Source organism: Alligator sinensis, unplaced genomic scaffold, assembly GCF_000455745.1.
Source record: "Alligator sinensis unplaced genomic scaffold, ASM45574v1 scaffold697_1, whole genome shotgun sequence".
Classification (NCBI taxonomy): Eukaryota; Metazoa; Chordata; order Crocodylia; family Alligatoridae; genus Alligator; species Alligator sinensis.
The window spans coordinates 1,119,020-1,131,944 of record NW_005842426.1 but is presented as its reverse complement, the minus strand read 5'-3'; the positions used below and the strand labels follow the sequence as shown (position 1 = coordinate 1,131,944).

At 51.3% G+C, this 12,925-nt stretch overlaps 1 protein-coding gene and 1 non-coding gene across 2 annotated transcripts in view; one reads left to right on the top strand and one right to left on the bottom strand.

Annotated features, from left to right (window-relative positions):
- Window positions 1-7,041: 7,041 nt before the first annotated feature.
- The window catches only part of TMEM207 (transmembrane protein 207), an 8,220-nt gene continuing 2,336 nt past the window's right edge, over window positions 7,042-12,925 (bottom strand). Inside the window, exons 2-5 of the mRNA XM_025211720.1 lie at window positions 12,658-12,695; window positions 8,860-8,904; window positions 8,078-8,220; window positions 7,042-7,360 (exon numbers count right to left, since the gene is read on the bottom strand). Of these exons, the coding sequence (XP_025067505.1) occupies window positions 7,212-7,360; window positions 8,078-8,220; window positions 8,860-8,904; window positions 12,658-12,695 (375 nt within the window). The 3' untranslated portion in view covers window positions 7,042-7,211. The remainder of the gene's footprint in view (window positions 7,361-8,077; window positions 8,221-8,859; window positions 8,905-12,657; window positions 12,696-12,925) is intronic.
- Window positions 9,542-9,635, top strand: TRNAI-UAU. The gene is made up of 2 exons: window positions 9,542-9,579; window positions 9,600-9,635. It is a non-coding gene; the product is annotated as a tRNA-Ile (tRNA).

Below are 12,925 nucleotides of genomic sequence, written 5' to 3'. Positions count from 1 at the left end.
CTTTCCAAACAGATATTGATTTCCCATTGCAATGCACACCAGATCATAGTTTTCTAATATAACACTGAAATCTGCATGGCCCATTTTCTGCCTGCCATAGTTCAGCCTCCCCGCCAGCTTCATCAGCTTCAATTAGCCATGGAAATAATGTCCTTTGCTCTGATATTTTAGGAAGAAACAATTCACCCATTTGGACGGCTTATTTTCTAATATACGGATCCCTTCCTCTCACCCCCACCCATGTTCGTGCGATGTTTGCATTGACTGGGGGGGGCCTTGACTAGGAGGTGGATCCAGAAAGTAGGATTTTTCTTAATCAGAGAAATCCTAGAGCCGTGGGGCTGGCAGGGAGCTGCAGAGGTCACGTCCAGTCCAACCCCTGCCTGAGGCAGGATCAGCCCCGTCCCAACCAGCTCAGACACATCCAGCATCTAAACTCTACATAAGACTACCATCAGCCCTATCGCAATGCAAGACATCACACCTAAACCTGCCCCCGGTAAAGCAGGGGAGACAACCCCCTCCCAAGTCTGTACCAATCTTATTTTATGGTGCAATTTTATGGTGGAAAATCCTTTCCTGACCCCAAATGTGGCAATGGCCTGACCCTGAGCAGAGGGACAAGACCCTCCAGCTAGAAATCGCAGGCTTTAAATCCCAGCATTGGCACAGCCCAGTCCCCATCCCCAGCCTGGGCTGCAGCCAGCAGCTGGTGCCTCTGGGAGAGGCTTAAAAGAATACAAAAATAAAATAAAAATAAACCCAATCTGTCACCTGTAGCATTAAGTGCATTTAATGTTTTAGAAAGGGAAGGAACGAAGCCCACTCTCCGAATGCCGCATCATTTCTAGTCCCTCCTGCAGGCTTTTCCCAGAGGGAGAGGACACTTAAAGTTTTGCTTGGTTAGCAGGGGACCTGCCGTGCTGGAGGTAATGTCCCTCCTGGCAGCAAGGAGGAGATGGCAGCTGCACAAATAGGAACAAGTTCTTGGAAGAGATTTGATCCTAGAGGTAGAAAAGCAGCTCTGCTGATAGCTAGTGCCAGACCCCCTGCCTCTCTTTTGCACGGCCCAGGAGATGTTGCCACGCGCTTTGCTTTAGATGCACTTGAATTTTAAGCCTTTCCTTAAGGCTTTCAAGGGATGGGAAGGGACGGGAGCAACTATTCAGGCTAGTTTCTGCCAGGCTGAGACCCAAGTCTTGCAATAAGCAAAGATGAGATAATTGTCATTACTAGAACGAGTAAGGGCCAGACTCTCAGCACCTTAAAGGGGAAAACTACAGGCTTCCTCTCTGCCCGCTCCCCCAGAGGCCTGAGCTCCTCCAGCATTTAGAAATAATGGGCAAACGCACAATAATAATCATGACAACCCTTCAGCGTGCTTGTTTGCAAGGCTGCGAATGCAGGCATTTTCAATACAGGCTCTCCTGGCAGGTAGGGCCAATTATACCCATTTTACAGCTTAGCCCATTTTATCGAGTTCAGCCAGATTCACCAAGGGATGTGCTTGGAGGAAAGGGGCATCGGTCGCTATTGAGCCTGGGAGTGAGGGGCACAGCCTTTGCATCAGAGCATCCTAGACCTCAAATGCTGGAGGCTGCAAGGGAGAGAGAAGCAGAGGAAAACCCTGGTCAAACCTAATTCATTCGCCTTTCCAGTCTCGGCTCTCTACCCCTGTGTGGCAGGAGATTGGGCAAGCTGGGCCCAGTCCATGGCAGCTCTTATAGAGGGGGAAACTGAAGCAGAAACACAAGCGTCTTGCACAAAGCCATAGAAAGCATCAGTGTCAGAGCTGGGGATAGGCTAGAGGAGCTCCTGGGTCCCAGTCCAATGCTCACACCAGCAACCTCGTCCCTTTTCAAAGCCTGCTGCACCAGGTAGGCCCCGGAGCTGTGCAGGGGTGCACAATCTGGAAGCGGGAGCTCGCTGCTCCATTCGGATCTTGGCTTGGACCAAAAAGCAGCAATGAAAATATGTCTTACGTCCTCTGCGGCTCGGGCAAGCTCCTGGGGAGCTGGATGCAGGACAGGGCCCACTCTGCAAAGGGCTTCGTTGCAAGACATCCTGCCCTTTAGGGGCTTGAGGAAGCAGCTGTCTAGACCTGCCCGGCAAAGTGGGGCTCCAGGCCTCGTGGGCACGTAGCAGGTTTCCTCCAACAAATCCCCTAGACCGGACCCCAGATGGAGAGAGACCAGAGGAATGAGAGTATCTCCTCTCTGCCGTTTTCTCCCCCTTGCAATCTGCTCAACATCCACGACTGATTTCCCACGCTGGAAACCTCCCCCTGAGATGCCCAGCCTGGATGGGATTTTGCTCCATTTTGCTTTAGACCCAGAGGGCAGCTGTGGCTTTCCCACGCAGCGCATGACTCTATTATTCAATTCTTGAAGGCAGGGAAGCAGCGAAGGCCGAACAATGCTGCTCTCCCGTTGATCCCTACTTTCACTCCTGATAGACACCAAGGCAATTAGCCCAGCTCATTATTTACCACTATCAAGACTTGTTGACAGTGGATTGCAGAGCCAATGGCCCCCGCACTGGCTGTTTTCTAATGTGATTTGCCATCTCTGCTTCCAGTTAATGCACAGTGTAAATTATGAGGCGAGTGTTGGTTGGAGGGCATAATAGAGTGCTCTCAGCGCCATTACGGCCAAAAGAGATGGACTTCTAAGCTGATGCATTAAAACAAATGGCTCCTCTTCCCCGGTCACTTCTGGAAATGCATACCAGACTATTAGACCCCCATCATTCATTAGGATCTGAGTGCCACATGGGGTTACCGTCAGTGCAAAGCAAAGCTACAGCTCCTGCAGGGGTAGGAAGGGAGTCCCTGGGGACCCCAAGGGACTCTTGTTGCTTGGGGAGTGGTAGGAAGGGCCCAGGATGGGTGTAGAAAGGCTCCTGCAGATCAGCTTCTGCAGGGCTACATACTCTTGAGAGGAAATAGCCCCATTTTGCAGGTGGGGAAACGGAGGCACAGGGAGGCAGCACAACCAAGGACACCCATTGGCTCAGTGGCAGAGCCAGCACTAGATCAGAGGTTGCTGAGATCATTGCCCTACCCATTAGAGCATGCTGCCTCCCTATATGAGAAGCTGACAGCTTTGCATTGAGCAGGTCACCTATATCTAGCTGACCGGGGTGGTGCGGGGAGTCTCATGCTGTTCAACCCTCAGCACACACCGAGCCATGCCTGGCTGCACACCAGGCTCGCCTGCTCGGGGAGCTCCATGCACTGCACCGAATGGCTTATACTCACACCAGCCCCCACCCCAGTGCTCCCAAACTACAGGGGAGGGGCCTGACCTGGCTTGGTGTTTGCACTGAGTTGCTCAGTCCCCAGCAGCAACCGTGCAGGGTTTCTCATCTGCTCCCACACACCACCGCCACCCTCGCAGCGCCCAGGGAAGCCGAGCCCAGCACCCTTCACGGGTTTCGGGGCTGACCTGGTTTTCAGTCCCTGAGCCCAGACAAGGCTAGCAGGCACCTTGCCTCTGAGATCAACCGGCCTCTCTGCCCAGCCTGCGAAGGACAGGCAGACAGCTGGGTCCCTACAAGCTCAGCTCGGTGGTCAAGGCAGGCTGGGGTAGCTCATGCACACAACCTCCCTAACCCCCTTGCAGCTCTCCAGCAGCTGGGCTCGTTCACCTCAATAAGCACCATCTGACCCAGCCCAGCCACCTGGGCCACATCATTCAAAAAGGGCAGCTTGGCCCCAGACTTCAAAGCCTTTGGTCACCTTTTATAGGGCCCTTTTCCTCCAGGGGATGGGAGACAAAAGCACCCCCACGTGAACCCTTTGTGTGCCCAGCCCTTTCCCGTTTGCTCTCAGCTGGAGCTTGCACTTCTGCGGCGTTGCAAAAGGACAGTGCTTATACAGGTTGCATGCAAGAGAGCTTCTACAACCTTTGCAATCTCCTATGCCTGATGAAGGGTGCCTGTGCCCAAAGCTTGCCATTTTTTTTGCAAATATCTATTTGGTCTAATAAAACATATCACCTCTGCCATGAGTTTGATTCCTATATGTTGCCTCATGCATGTGAATACAGTTAGAAGTTTTCCTCTGGGATGCCTTATGCCTTGCTGTCTGTTGCCCCCATCGCCCCTGCAGATTTACTGGGCTCTGGCTTGCTTTAAATCATGTTATTTAAAACACACCAGCCTGAAACAGCTCAGACTGAAACCCCACTAGGAGCACAGCAAAATGATCCCCAGTTGCCATCAATGCTACATAAAAACATGGACATGGACTGGATCAGACCCTGGGTCCATCTTGCTCAGTCTCCTGCATCACTGCCCTCGCCTACATTGCCCAGGTCTTGCACGAGGACAATCCCTGCCCCTCCAGTATCCTCCAGACCCCCCAGATTTTGGCAGGCCCCACAATTGTCCCCATCCCACCATCTTAGCAAGCAGGGGGATACCAAGCTGATCCACTTCTGAACCACCCATTGCTGCCTGTGGTCCGCACCCTCCACCATCCCGTCCTCGTGTCCCGCCTGCATACCCTCGGCAAGGATGGGAGTCCAGCCTTCAATGCCACAGTGGGTGAAAAGACCTGCCTTGAGTCCATTTTAAACTTCCCACCTACTAGTTTTATGTTGTGACCCCTTGTTCTTGGTCTGGTGAGAAAGTCTATAATAAATCCCTATTGACTCTTCACTGTTTTGTAAACTTCCCTTTTAATGTTGACGGGCACCCAACTTCCTCTCTGATTACTCATTATATATTGCCCCCTGACTGGGCATTTTGAAGCCTTTTTGGCAAAATTTGGCAGGCTCCTATTCCTGAACCTCAGGGTGCAGGGACTCCGACCGATGAAGGGCACGAAAGCTCGGGGCTCGTTAGCCGCTCCAGTAATATAATCGGAAGGTGACTTTTGGTGAAATTAAAAAGGCAGGGACATATTTTGAACCAAGCAATTAATAAGCAGCAGACAATCGTGTTTTATGCAGCATGTAATGCAGACAACCTGTGGAGCTCCTCGCTGCCAGGGGTCATTGCGGCTATTTGTGCTGGCTGGCTTACAAGAAACGATGTGTAAATTTAATGCCCGCTCCGAGGCAATGCAAGCTCTGATGACAAGTGTCATTTAGGCTCGAGCTTCAGGGCATAAACTGGAGGGGTGGCGCGGAGGAGGTGACACACTGAGAGAGCAGGGCCACCTCCAGCTCCTGTGGAGGGCAAGAGGCCGCTCAAAGAGAGACGCAGTGATAGAGCAGAGAGGCCTGGGGGTGAGCGCGTTGAGCGTGAGAAGAGCTCGGGGCTCTTGAAGCTGTGACTGCGACCCTGTGAACACCACTAGTGTTGCCTTTCTGGGTCCTGTGCACATGAATTCTTCTTGCTAGTCGTCCTGCTTGTACTCTCACCCCAGGCACAGACGCCGGTTTTGCTACAGCCGTGTTTATGACCTCCTGTGAGTCAAGCGTTTGAGCAGCTGCTAACAGAAGGTTTGATGGGGATCATTTGCTTGAACAGAGATTTCTTCTCTTGGACCATGCCGTTATCCTGCGGCCGTTTCTGCAAAATCCCTAATGGGTTTACACTCCCCCGGTTCTGCGGGGTGGGGCAGTGCTTCTCTCTCTCTCTCGTGCACATGGGGGCTGGGGCAGAGAGCTGGTTGCATGACTCGTCTTTGGAAGGAGCAAAGGAAGTCCCTGATTTAACAAGCAGCAGGAGCCAGGTGTTTTGGGTCCTGCTCCAGCACCCTAGCCATCCTTCTAGACCTGAAATGCGGGAGGGTGCAAGTGGGAGAGGAACAGCGAGGAAAACCCTGATCGGAGCCACTCAGCATCCTGTTCAGCTCTCTGACCCTGTGGGTGCAGCTACATGTGTGCATTTACTGCGCAGTAACCAAAATCACTGCGCAGTACAGGCACATGTCTACACGTGCATGCCCATACTGCACAATAAATATGGTGACTTATGCCGACTTGAGTGTAAATTTGATACCCGCATCATGCAGGTATCAAATTTACACCCAATTATTTACTGCACAGTAATGCATGTGTGGACTCCTTGCCGTGCAGTAACACTGTGAGTGTGGACTGACCTGGGACTAATTTTAGTCCCAAGTCAGTGCACACACAGTGTTAATGCGCTTTAATATCTGCACGTGTGGAGGCCTGCCTATTCCACTTACTGTGCGGTAACTTACTGCGCAGTAAATTTAAGCCAGCATAAATGCACATGTAGACATGCCCTGTGTGACACAGGAGGCCGGGCAAGAAGGACCTAGGGTGTGACCCAGGCAATGGCTATTCATAGTCTTATGTCTGGATCCCATGTCCAGTATTAGAGAAACAATGAACCATTCTCATTGCTCAATCCACCCCCAAATCCTAGAGCTCCAGCTGTGGAAGTGGCCAGGCCAACTAGATAGCTCCCAGGAAGAGCTGAGGGAGCACAGCTGGATGGAGCCATAGGAGATGAGTGGGTGTTTGCGGTGGGGGGGAAAGGCCTCCGAGCCCCTGCAGCCTGCTCTAGCCAGGGGAGCAATGACGTGGCCCTGGAGAAGTGAGCTGTTGGGTTGTCTGTGGGTCCCTTGTGTGGACGGTGGAGCTGGCCCAGCTCACAGGGTGTCAACACAAGTCACCACCCCTTTGGGGTCCACGGGGCTGACACTGAAATCCAGAGCATCTGCACAGAGCAAAAGACCCCAAACCACCCCCCGGTTTGGCCCTTGTTGCAAACCCGGCAAGCCTGCCTGCACCTTCTAAACCGTGCTAAGTGCTTCAGAGGAGACAGACAGTCCCTCCTCCCTATGCAGCACCTTGGCATTGCCCTGCACATTACAACCCTGGGGCTCTTCCCAGCAGTGCCCTGCTTCCCCCGTGCCAGGCAAAGGAAGCCATGCCAGCTTGAAGCTACTGAGCCATTCATCAGCCTTCACTTCACAGAGGTGCAATATAGGTGCAAGCAGCTATAAGAGGCCAAATTTTGCAGCTGAGCCAAAATGAGACCCTCCCCCCACCCCCCATGGACAGATCCAGATTGACCCAAAGTAGGATGTCTGGAGCAAGTTTGCATTGCACAGGAAAATCTGCTCCGGGCAAGTATGAAAGGCCAGGGCCATTTGTGTGTTGTGTCCCCTTGTAGTTTGCAGTTCGGTGCTTCCTCCTTGCTGTTCTCACGGCAGAGTCGGGGAAGGGCCTGGGTTTGAAACACCTGCATGGAAGCCAGGAGCATCCTCAAGGCACCAGAGCTGGGCCTCAGTGCTCATGTGTCTTCATGGTATCCTCATAGGAAGGAGGGGACCCAGGTCCCGTGGTGTGGAAAGGGGGCAGGGGAGCAGAGCACGGTTCTGGATGTGCAGGGTGGGCACAAGCTTCCGACCAGGGGCACCGAGACATCGTGCTGGCTGGGGAAGAGAAGAGACAGCCAGTCTTGGTAACATTATACCCTCCTGACTTGGGAAGAAGAAAGGGGTGTGCGTGTGGATGTGGTGGGATGCTGTCTGCGTGCATGTGGGAATGTGCAAGTGTGCGTGCATGTGTGTCTGTGAGGGAGTGGACGTGTAATTTACACTGATTTATGAGACTGAAATAGCAAATGTGTTCACACAGCTGCTGCAGCTCAGGGCCGGCACATCAGGCCCCCAAAACTGGGGAAGCCCTGACCTCAAGCAGCCAAAATGATGGGATCTGATGTGCTTTCAAGGCACCAGAGAGAGTGCCTCACTCAAAACAGTCCTGTTCCCATGCAAGCAAGTGCAATTCCCCCCGGTCAATGAAGATCTCTCATCAAAGAGAAACCTGCCCCTATCCCTGTCCTTTGAGGAGCTCCCAGCCAGCAGTCGATGTGACCCACTGAGGTTAAAGGAGAGATTCCCTTCGACTTCTCTAGGGGCCGTATCACATCCTCATCACCCAACCCTGCACGGGTTTGGATGCTTCTTGGGGGCAGATGAGACACAAAGGGATTTGAACGTAGCATCACTTGATCTACTAACCCCATGACAGCGCCCCAGTGATGGCTTTGATCCCACCGAATCCAATAGGACCCTCCCCGCAAGGGCCAAATGGGTCTTAAAGTATTCACAATAAGGGGCACCAAAACGACAGAGATGGAAACCAACCACAAAAAGTGTCGGCATCACTGAGGGCAAACACAGCCAGGGCGCGCCGGGAAGGCAGCCGGCTCCGCTGCTCGAGCCAGCACTGCAGGCAGAGGAGGATCCCGCAGGACAGGATCAGGGCCAGGACAAACAGCATCAGGAACCTGGTGCAGAAGATATGGAGGAGTGGGGGATGTCTCTATTCTGCCTATTGAGAGTCTAAGTGGATGTAGGGTGTGTGGTTTTTATCCTGCCTTGACTGCTATAACAACTCTGTCATCTGCCCCTTAAGCTGAAGACACAAAGCAGCATCAAGGAAAGGTCAGACCCACCCGCCTTTTGCATTAACTGGGTCTGACTCTTCCTTGGCTAGCTCTGGGAAGATCAGGGCCGCTCCGTTTTTTTTAAGTGTGGGTGAACTTTCTTTTTCCCCATTTTTCTGCATTTTAGGTTGCATGGAGAGATCTCAGCCCTCCAAAAACAACAGCCTGCCAGGGGCCAGGCCCTGAGTCTTGTGCGGGTGGAGGGGAAGAAAACCTGAAAAGTTTGACATTAGTTTTTTGCCCATGAAAAATGTTCATCTATCAGCTTGACTGTCTGCAACTAGTGAGGGGGGATAGAAAGAAATGATTCCCATTCGTCAGTAAAGACAGAACACAAAATCATGGGCTCCAAGCGGGGAAAATTTGGGTGAAATACTAAGAGAAATGCTCTCTCCCCATTCCTTCCTGTCTCTTGCACTGTCTCAGCATAGGCTGTTTTGCCAGCTCTTTCTTCGGAGAGGAGTCCGAGTCCGTACTTACCAGACATACCAGGTGCTGAGGTTTTCCTCGTGGTGACCGACACACCTGAGTGTTAAGAAAAAATATTAGAGAGTCAGCATGAGGGGATTTTATGGAGTCCAGTCCTATGATCTGTGAAGGCAATGGAAAGTGGTCCTAATGTCAGTGGTGGATGGAGTCATCCCGTTAAGGAAGCACTATTAGTAACCTAACTTTTCTTGTGACTAGATGCAAGTGGTACAGCACTGTTTCCCTGTAATTATACGGAGATATGTCACCTGTGAGACTTGTGTGCTTGCTATCCCTGCTTTATGGCTCAGAAATGTGGACTGCATATGCTAGACATCAAGAGACCGATCAGCTACCATATGACATGTCTGGGTAATATCCTGAACATAAAGTGGGAAGACAGATACCGAACAGAGGTGCTGGAGAGCACAGGACTGACGCACTTCGAAACAACCATCAGGAAAAGGAGGTTGGGATGGGTGGGCTATGCTAAGAAATTGGGAGGAGACCATATCCCCAAGAATATTTTGTAGGGGAGATTCAAGATGGCTCTAGAAAGAGGGGTTGGCCTCTATGGGCGTACCCCGATGTGTGCAAAATGTTCACAGGTCCTCGGTAGTCTAGTGGTTAGGATTTAGCACATGCACTGCCGCAGCCGGGTTCAACTCCCAGTCAAGGAAAAGCACTTTCAATTGCTCCAGTGGCGCAATCGGTTAGCGCACGGTACTTATACAGCAGTACTTGGGTGAGCCATGCCGAGGTTGTGAGTTCAATCCTCACCTGGAGCAAAAATTTTATGGGGCATGGTTTTCCAGCCAGTGTTTTTGAAGATTGGAGGTGCGCTGAGTGACAGTGATTGCAATTTGATTAGATTTGCCATCCACTTCAGATGGGCGGACTTTGGAAAACTCAGGAGTTTGGTTGGAAACCAGCGATGGATGATTCGGGAGCTCATGAAAGATGGCACTTCCTTAAGGAGGCTCAAAAAGAAGCCATCCCCACGCGCTCAAAATGAGGGAATGGAGCCAAGAGACCCGCCTGGCTCCACAGGAAAATTAGGGAACGTCTCAAAAAGAAGCGTACATGCGATGGAAAAACGGTTTAGCATCCAGAGAAGAGTACACTCCTGGGGCTAGGGTCTGCAGACATGAGACAAGGGAAGCCAAGGCATGCATGGAAATCAAGCCGCCGACTGGAACGAAGGACAACAAAAAATATTTCTACAGGTACATAGGGAGCAAGAAAGAAATCAAGCCCCACTGTGGCACCCTACTGAAGCCCACAGTTGACCCCGTGAAAAGGCAGAGCTCCTTAGTACTTACTTCACATCAGTATTCCTGAAACCAGGTGAGAACGCGTCACTTGTCCAGAGGCACCGAGAGTACGGTGATGACAGCAGACCCCATAAAAATCAGTCCTGAACAGGTGAAGATACTCTTAGATCATATGAACATTTACAAGTCGGCTGGGCCAGAAGATCTGCATCCAAGAGTGCTGAAAGAGCTGGCCGAGCTCATAGCGGGGCCTCTGGCGAGGCTGTTCAGAGTCATGGATCTCAGGAGTGGTCCTGAACAACTGGAAGACGTGAACGTGGTTCCCATCTTTAAGAAAGGAAAAGAGGGATGACACTGCTAATTATAGACCGGTTAGTCTGACTTCGGTCCTGGGAAAAATCTTTGAAAAATTTGTCAAGGAAGTCATCCACCACAAGCTCGCAGCTGGCGGGGTGCTGAGTAACATCCAGCATGGCTTTGCCGAGGGGAGGTCATGCCTAACAAACCCGGTGCCCTTTTAAGACCAGGTAACTCACCAGCTGGACATGGGACAGGAGGTGGATGTCATCTACCTAGATTTCAGCAAGGCCTTTGATACTGTTTCCCATGAAATCCTCTCAACTAAGTTGGAGAGGACTGGCCTAGACCAGGCTACAGTGAGGTGGGTGGGCAACTGGTTCAGCGGCTGATCCCAGCAAGTTATAATTGATGAGGTGGCCTCATCCTGGAGGGCCATCTCCAGTGGTGTCCCCCAGGGCCCGTGCTCTTTAACATCTTTATCAATGGACGAGGGAATGAAAAGTACAATGATTAAGTCTGCAGATGACACCAAGCTGTGGGGACAAGTAGGCATGTCCGAGGACAGGCAAAGATCCAGGACGACCTTGACAGGTTCTATGGGCCGAATGCAATTAGATGAGGTTCAACAGGGTCCTACATCTGGCTAGGAAAAACCCTCACCATATCTACATGATGGGTGGTGGTCCACTGCCTGGCACTGCATCCGAAAGGGACCTGGGGGTGACAATTGCCCAGAGGAATACGAGCCAAAAGTGGGATAAAGTTGCCAACAGAGCAAATAGGACTCTGGCGTGCATCAGCTGATGCGTCGCCAGTAGATCCAGGGAGTTGCTCTCTCCCCTTTATTCGGCGTTGATGAGGCCAGAGCTGGAGTACTGTGTCCAGGTCTGGGCAGTACAGGTCAAGAAGGATGTGGACAAGTTCAGCATGGTGCAGAGAAGGGCCACCCTCATGATCAAGGGCCTGGGGGACAGGTCCTGTGAGGAGAGACTTTGGGATCTGGGTTTGTTCAGTAGGAGTAAAAGAAGGCAGAGGGGCGACTCGATAGCCGCCTACAAATATGTCAAGGGAGAACACCGGGATCTAGGACCCCATAAAATTCAGTCCCAAACAGGTGAAATACATGCAACTTTTCAGAAAAGCACCCCGTGGAAGGATGACGTCCAATGGGCACAAGTTAGTCGAGGAAAAGTTTTGGCTGGACGTAAGGAAAAATGTCTTCTCCGTATGGGTAACTCGAATCTGTACCATGCTGCCAGCAGAGGTGGTGCAGTCGCCTTCCCTGGCAGCGTTCAAGAGGAGGATGGGCAAGCGCCTCATTGAGCTCGTTTGAGCCCAAGGACCTCCTGCCCATGGCAGGGGACAGGACTTGGTGATCTTACAGGTCCCTTCTGGTCCTTTGATTCTATGATTTTATGATATAAGTTGTTCAACATCAATGTAGAAAGCTGGGAGGAGGGCGCAGAAGCCTGTCCGGTCTGGAGGGAACATCTGGCACTGGGTGCAGGTCGGCGTGGCGTGGCTTTGAACCAGAGGATGGAAGCAAAGTGAGAGAGAAGAAATCGGCGTGCTAGAAACTTGCACTCCAACTCAGACCCCACCTGGATCTGTGACACTTGTTGCAAGCCACGCCGTTCTCAAATTGGCCTCGTCAGCCACAGCCAGGTCCATCAGCCATCCGACTAGATGTCTTATGTGAACACCATGACCATTGCACACTCTATGAAACTCATAGTTATTCTTGCAACATGTGTAAAACAGCAAAATTATACATGAACCTGACAGCAGACCTTTGCTGTGCTTCCCTCTGTCTCCTGTTAAAGAGAAATTCAAAGAGCCTTTGCTACCCCTCACTATCCTCTTTGCATTAATATCTATGGCATGAAAAACCAAAGAGCCTTTGCTACCCCTCACTATCCTCTTTGCATTAATATCTATGGTTCTCTTAGTTAAAGCATCTAGGGTTTCCTAGTGCACAACTCGGGAAGACAGTGGAGAACAGCACCTGGGCAGACACGGTTCTTTGGGTAGATGTGATATCTTTTTATTAAACCAACTAAATAGTTGGCAAAATAGTTCTTTGCAAACTTTCGGGCACGCACCCTTGCAAAGAACTATTTTTCCAACTATTTGCTTGGTCTAATAAAAGATATTGGATTCACCCAAAGAACCTTGTCCTTAGACCAACACAGCTACAACCTACACCCCTAAAGCATGGAAAAGAGCAGCTACTTACGTTTCATTGAGTTCACATTTAGGGTCGGGGTCCGCCAGCTGAAACACACACACACACACACGATCCCAATCAGGGCAAGCATCATAGCAATATAAGCTTTTTTTTTCTATTTGAAGGGTGACGCTCGTATGAACATGGAAAGGGCCCGATCCTGGGACTGTAGGCTGTCCCGTTGAAATCACGTCCTTGACTAAACACTAATTGCACCCGTAGAGGTTGTAGGACAGTGAATATCTGGCATAGGAATTACTGTGGAGAGGCTCGGTGT